Raw genomic sequence first — 6,760 nt, forward strand, 5'->3', positions numbered from 1 at the left:
ACCCCCCCCCCCCCGCCCTCTCTTTCAATTTGTTCTGCTTGCGGTATGACACCCCAACTCTGACGGTCATACTGACTTCCTGTACGTCTAGTTTAGGTCCCTCTAGATGGGCTTATTTATTACACCAAACATGTCATACATAACATAAAGCATAGCCTGTCGCTTTAGCTGGCTGAATCTGTCTCTCCGTCCTGGCAATTGCAGTTGCCCGATGTTTGAAGGGGGGCATCGGCGGGTTATATTCGGACAGTAGTGGAACTAGGTAGCTCACAAATCAAGCGCCAAAAGGACTCATTCGACATAAATATCCCTTTCGTCATGGAGTTGTCATAGAGGGCTCAGACATAAGAGCTCGAGCCACTGCGCGCACATCCCAACTGTACCCATCATGGCCTCCCAAATGCGAGCAATCCTCACCTCTAAGCCCGGACCAGCGGCGCAGGTGCTCTCGCTTGCAACAGTACCTGTCCCAGCGCTGGAGAGCGCATATGACATCCTAGTCAAGATCCGTGGTGTCGCACTCAATCCCGTCGACACGAAGGTCCGGAGCTCCAACACCAGACCGAACCGTATCCTCGGCTACGATGCTGCTGGTCTGGTAGAGCAGGCGGGGGAGAAGGCGCTATTCAAAAAGGGCGATGAGGTGATGTACGCGGGCGCGGTTGCCCGGGATGGCACGAACGCGCAGTATGGCGTGGTGGATTCGAGGATTGTGGGCAGGAAGCCGAAGGGGTGGAGCTGGGAGGATGCCGCGGGGCTGCCGCTCGTTGGGCTTACCGCTTGGGAGATGCTGGAGGAGCAGTTCGGGCTGAAGCCGTTTGAAAAGCAGACGAAGGAGCATACGTTGTTGATCGTCAATGGGGCTGGCGGCGTTGGCTCGATGGCTACGCAGTTGGCTGCCAGAGTGAGTGTTATACGCAGACCTATAGCCAATACTTCGGTCTGATTGAGGGTCCCTATACAGATTTTCAATGTCAAGAACATCATCGTCACTGCTTCTCGACAAGAGACCATCGATTGGGCTAAGAAAAATGGTGCTACTCACGTAATTAATCATCGCGAAGATATAGGTAGGGTCGGCTGGGTTATTTGTATAGTTTCGCGGACACTAAACTTCTCCCGCAGCTGCACAGCTGAAGGACTTGTCACTCAAGCCGACGCTCGCGTTTATTTGCCACGACACCTTGAAGTACTTGCCTATCCTAGTCCCAGTCATGCGACCTTTCGGACGCATCGGGTCCATCGTAGGTGCACCAGAGCCAATTCCCTTCCAGGCAGGTCCAGGAGGAGCCTTCTCAAAGGCCCTTTCTTTCCATTGGGAGTATATGTTTGCCAAGTCCGCGGAGGACTACGAGCAGGAGTCGCAGGGCAGGATTCTAAACCTGCTAGCCGATGCCGCAGAGGAAGGGAAAGTAGGGAATCTGACCACAGTCAAGGAAGTCCTGAGCCTCGCGAGTCTGAAGAGAGGACATGAACTGCTTGAGAGCGGGAAGGCCATTGGGAAGATTGTATTCGAAGTCAGGGACACAATCGAGGAGAACTGAATCAACGCAGGATGAATCCAAAATGCTGTACATTAGTTACAACTGTAGCTTGCTCAGACCTTTACTTTTTGCTGCGAGCTGAGTTTCACTGGAGAGCCTTAGTTGGGAGAGCGCGACAAGAAACGTACATGGTGTGATGCGTGATGGGACGCGTCAGTCACGCGTTTATTAGATCCAGCTGCTCGAACTTCGACGAAACTTCGACATTCATGCATCTCCGTCAGTCAATTATCCACTGGATAACTCGTCTTTGAGCCTTCTGGCTCCGGGCTATCATGCGCTTTCATGCCTCTGGTGAGCGCTAGCATCTATGTATATCTCTGTATCAGCGGATCCTTGTCCGATGACAGCGGTAGTGTCAATGCTTGCGCTTCCCAAGGTACTCTGTAAAGATAGATATCGCCGTAACGGAACTTTCGTTACCCTCAAAGTCAGCGGGCCTTGATGAATGACGCCAAGTCAATGCGACATCAGGCCTCGGACTCTTACAGATGCCCCTCGGTGTCGGCTCGGGCTCTTACAGATCAGACATTCGGTATGGGTTCGGGGCTGAATAAGATGCTGGCGAATGCATAAATATCGCTAGACTTAGGGCGATACTGCACATACTCAAGCTATCTCCATCGAGCCCTAGCCGCCATTAGATTCTTCAGCATATTCTCGAAATTGTTCACGGCTACAATGGCGACGCAGATGAAAGCTATCGTCCCCTCCAACCCCGGCCCCGCCTCTGTGCTCTCACTGGTCGACCTTCCCATCCCCGCCCTCGAAGGTCCCTACGACATTCTCGTCAAGATCCTCGGCGTGTCTCTCAACCCCGCCGACACGAAGGTCCGCAAGTCCAACACGCGCCCCAATCGTGTGCTTGGATGGGATGCTGCCGGTGTGGTCGAGCAAGCGGGTGAGAAAGCACTTTTCAAGAAGGGCGACGAGGTGTTCTATGCAGGCTCTATTGGCCGGGCGGGCACGAACGCCCAGTATGGCGTGGTTGACTCTAGGATTGTCGGGAGGAAACCTAAAGGCTGGAGTTGGGCTGACGCTGCTGGTCTTCCCCTCGTCGCTTTGACTGCCTGGGAGATGTTGGAAGACCATTTTCACCTGAAGCCTTATGCGGTCCCTGAAAAGGACGACACGATAATAATTGTCAATGGTGCTGGAGGCGTTGGCACGATGGCGACGCAACTTGCTGCCAAGGTCAGTGCCGGTGTCCACGTAAAGCTAATTAGAGGCTAATGTCTTTTGCAGGTTTTCAACCTGAAGAACGTCATCGCCACCGCGTCCCGCCCAGAGACGATTGAATGGGTGAAGAAGAATGGCGCGACTCATGTTATCTCCCATCGCGAGGATCTTGGTATGCCTTATTTGTTCTACGACGCTGTGATCTAACCGCTAACTCGGGGTACAGCTACCCAACTCAAGGAACAGAACCTAACCCCATCTCTTGCCTTTATATGTTACGACACCCCTCACTACCTTCCTCAGCTCGTCTCGGTCCTGCGGCCATGGGGCCACATCGGCTCCATCGTCGAGACAGACGATCCCCTTCCCTTCCACCAGAGTACCGGGGCTTTTGGCAAAGCCCTCTCCTTCCATTGGGAGCTTATGTTCACTAGGCCCCTGCATGGCTACGACCTCGAGACGCAGGGACGCATCCTGAACCAAGTAGCCAAGCTCGCGGAGGAGGGTAAGCTGACGAACATAACGACTGTCCAGGAGGTCTTCAGTGTACAGAGCTTGAGGAAGGCGCATGAGACGGTGGAGAATGGGAAGGCGATTGGGAAGATAGTGTTTGAGGTGAAAGATACCATCGAGGAGAATTAGAACGTAGAACGTCAAAAGAAGCTGGGATGATACCCCGCTTGATACCGTTGTACTACTAGTGGCTTTGAATGTTTGAGCTTGTTCTGCTTCCCCTGTCCACTGTAGTCGTCATGCGCACGCCTCGCTCGTTCCCGCTACGGCACCCCGAAATCCTTACCAGATTTCCCAAGATCCGTCAGATCTATCTGATCTTCTGCATCAGGAGGTAGCACGTTCTCCTACCGCATTAATATTCAGTGGCACAAGCTCAGGAAAGCATGACTTGGAGCGTATGTGGTCAATGGCAATCCTATGACAAACAAGAAAAAATCCTAGTTCTAATAGCCCATAAATAACATATAGCTGGATTATTTACTGATTTGGCTTGAATGTACAGTTGGAACTTGGGAATCCTCATGAGACAAACCTCCCGCCCATCTGGCAGGGAAACGGAACGTCTCTCGGACTGCACAGGGTTTTTAGTCTACTTTCCCCATTTTCTGTGTCCAAGCTAGTGGGCTACTCCGTGCTCACAGAGCCTCGCCCCCTTATTCTGACTGGTGTTCACAGTAGCCATCATGCAAGCGCCTCGCTCATTCTTCTGCGGAAAGATACTTACAGCAAGCCACGTGGCGGTGTTCAGTAGCCTCGAGGCGGCGCGTTCCAGCGCGTTCCGATACTGTCACAGACTGTCACATAGTCTCTCTGGCCATATGCATGAATTGCTGTGCTCCCCTTTCAATTCCACAAGTTGATCCGCCGGAGGAGATCGAACTTAGGCTCAGCCAACAATACATACGCCTCCCTCCCGCTGACTGATCGACAGGCCAATGGCAGTCACGTAAATCCTCGTAAATCTGCGGCCATTCCGGGCACGGAAGAAAGAAACTTCTGAATTTGAATAAAGTTACCGGTTCAGGAACTTACTATCTTGATCTCCTAGCTCGTTCGTACATGCAGAGGGGGTCCACGCGGAAGAGAAAGGTGAGCGATTTCAGCCTGTATAGCGTGCATCCGTAGTTTACCCTACTATCCCCCGTAGCATCTTCTGCAGAAAGGGGGGGAGAGCACTGCGATGGTTATCCAATTGTTGAAGCTTACACACAGATATCGAACGTCAAACCACTGGCTGCCGTGGCGATTGCGGTGCCCAGATGCACAGGCTCTACTACTACTAGAGCTGCCGATTGCAGGCCACGTCCCATCCTCCTTGCCAAGAATTGTGACTCTCGTCTCGGTCAAGCCTTGATGAATGAATTCAACCCGACACGTCAGCGGCTTACAGATGGACTTCCGGTCTGCGGGGCCTGCCGACTCGGGCTATTACCAAGAGCCTCCTCCCACTGTATAAATGCCGTCGTACTTGGGCCAGTCTTTCCAAGCCTTATCCCCCATTGAACTTTCGGCCCATTTCTACTATTTCCGCGACTACGATGGCGACCCAGATGAAGGCAATCGTCCGTTCCAGCCCCGGTCCAGCCTCTGTGCTCCAACTAGCCGAGCTCCCCGTCCCAGCCCTCGAAAACCCCCATGACATCCTCGTCAAGGTCCGTGGTGTGTCTATCAACCCTGCCGACACGAAGGTCCGTGGGGCGGCCGCCTTCCCCAATGGTGTGCTTGGTTGGGATGCCGCAGGTGTAGTTGAGCAAGCCGGCGAGAAAGCTCTCTTCAAGAAGGGTGATGAAGTCATGTATGCTGGAACTGTCGGACGTGCGGGCACGAACTCCCAGTACCATGTGGTTGACTCTAGGATTGCTGGGAGGAAGCCGAAGGGATGGGAGTTCGCGGACTCAGCTGGTCTACCTCTCGTTGCGTTGACCGCTTGGGAGATGTTAGAGGATCAGTTCAATCTGAAGCCTCACGCAGCACCCGCAAAGGAGGAGACATTACTTATTATCAATGGCGCTGGGGGTGTCGGCACGATTGCGACGCAACTTGCTGCCAAGGTTAGTGTTCATTCCCGCGCCTGCGCGACGTATAGAGGGTGATGCCTTTCGCAGGTGTTCAACGTGAAGAACATAGTAGCTACGGCGTCTCGTCCAGAGACCGTTGAGTGGGTGAAGAAGAATGGCGCCACTCATGTTATCTCCCATCGCGAAGACTTAGGTGCGTCTCCACTCCTTCAATATCAAATATCCTGGGATTAATGTCGACTTGCAGCTGCCCAGCTCAAGGCTCAAGACTTGACGCCGTCTCTCGTGTTCATCTGCTATGACCCTCTTCCTTACGTTCCTCAGCTCGCCACCGTCGTGCGGCCATTTGGCCGTATCGGCTCCATCGTCGAGTCGCAAGAGGCTGTTCCAATTCATCTCGGTGGCCTCTTTGGTGCCTTTGGCAGATCACTCTCATTCCATTGGGAGTGTATGTTCACCCGGTCCATGCATGGCTATGACCTAGAGGCTCAGGGACGCATTTTGAATGAAGTCGCGAAGCTCGCGGAGGAGGGTAAACTGACGAGCTTGACCACCGTGAAAGAGGTTTTCAGCGTCCGGAGCTTGAGGAAGGCACATGAGACGATCGACAGTGGGAAGGCGATTGGGAAGATCGTCTTCGAGGTGAAAGATACGATCGAGGAGAATTAGTATGTGAAGACGGGAACCCCTTGATATCGTTGTACCATTTGTACCTTTCAATAGCTTTCCAGCCATTTGCAGATCGATGGGCCCACTTTTTGAGAATCATTTACAGTCGGACCACGTCTGACAAGCAATTTCAAGTCCCCGAGAGACAGAAATCAGACCATCTGGACTTCTCTACCTTCTTCCGACGTCCCTGGCACCCACTCCGACCCACTCCGACTATACGTGGTTTTCTGAATTGATGGTCTATCGATCTGCAAGCGGCTGTCATAACTTGAGCTTGTTCAACTTTGGAGCTGTGTCTTGCACCTTCTTCCTAGGCAGAGAGCCATTGGCCCATGGCCATGGCGCGTTCAGTACTATCATTGAGGGGGTTCTGCAAAATTTGCAGAACCCCCTCACCCCCTTATATCTCATTCCACACTCAACCAAAAAATGTTGGGTAAGCTCAGGAAGGTATATATACACTAGAATAGACCCTCTGCCAAGTCAGAATGGGAATATCTGCTGTGGTTGAAGAGAGGGAGAGAAAACGGGTCCTGTAGGCCATGGGAAAGAAACAGTGTCCGCTAGATCTCTCGTGATGCTCTCAACGGACTGCAGCGGAATGGCTTGGGATATCATGAATATGCCGTCTACAGTACAATACACCAGCCCGATAGAGTAAATTACGAGCGTGTCGAGATAGAGAGGCAATTTTGCACATCTCCCGGGCCCATATCGTGACAAAAGCGTGACATCGCTCGCGGCGAGATCCCACTGTGACCGCATGTGACGCCTTTTTGCAGAACCCCCTACATGAACCGGCATCTCTCTCCTACGTTCCACAGGCTGCAT

The 6,760-nt window shown here is 52.8% G+C and overlaps 3 protein-coding genes across 3 annotated transcripts; all 3 read left to right on the forward strand.

Moving 5' to 3' along the window:
• Positions 1-388: 388 nt before the first annotated feature.
• Positions 389-1,544, forward strand: GLOTRDRAFT_89829 (zinc-binding alcohol dehydrogenase; the record flags this gene model as incomplete). The annotated part of the gene is made up of 3 exons (XM_007862527.1): positions 389-904; positions 965-1,070; positions 1,126-1,544. The coding sequence occupies 3 exons, from the start codon at positions 389-391 to the stop codon at positions 1,542-1,544; spliced, it is 1,041 nt and encodes a 346-aa protein (XP_007860718.1).
• A 598-nt stretch (positions 1,545-2,142) lies between these two features.
• On the forward strand, positions 2,143-3,460 carry GLOTRDRAFT_52256 (zinc-binding alcohol dehydrogenase). Its single transcript, XM_007862149.1, has 3 exons — positions 2,143-2,738; positions 2,790-2,895; positions 2,950-3,460. The coding sequence occupies exons 1-3, from the start codon at positions 2,226-2,228 to the stop codon at positions 3,363-3,365; spliced, it is 1,035 nt and encodes a 344-aa protein (XP_007860340.1). The 5' UTR covers positions 2,143-2,225; the 3' UTR covers positions 3,366-3,460.
• A 1,193-nt stretch (positions 3,461-4,653) lies between these two features.
• On the forward strand, positions 4,654-6,192 carry GLOTRDRAFT_108872 (zinc-binding alcohol dehydrogenase). Its single transcript, XM_007862528.1, has 3 exons — positions 4,654-5,290; positions 5,345-5,450; positions 5,505-6,192. The coding sequence occupies exons 1-3, from the start codon at positions 4,778-4,780 to the stop codon at positions 5,924-5,926; spliced, it is 1,041 nt and encodes a 346-aa protein (XP_007860719.1). The 5' UTR covers positions 4,654-4,777; the 3' UTR covers positions 5,927-6,192.
• Positions 6,193-6,760: the final 568 nt, after the last annotated feature.

Source organism: Gloeophyllum trabeum (assembly GCF_000344685.1).
Source record: "Gloeophyllum trabeum ATCC 11539 unplaced genomic scaffold GLOTRscaffold_00001, whole genome shotgun sequence".
In the NCBI taxonomy this organism is placed as follows: domain Eukaryota; kingdom Fungi; phylum Basidiomycota; class Agaricomycetes; order Gloeophyllales; family Gloeophyllaceae; genus Gloeophyllum; species Gloeophyllum trabeum.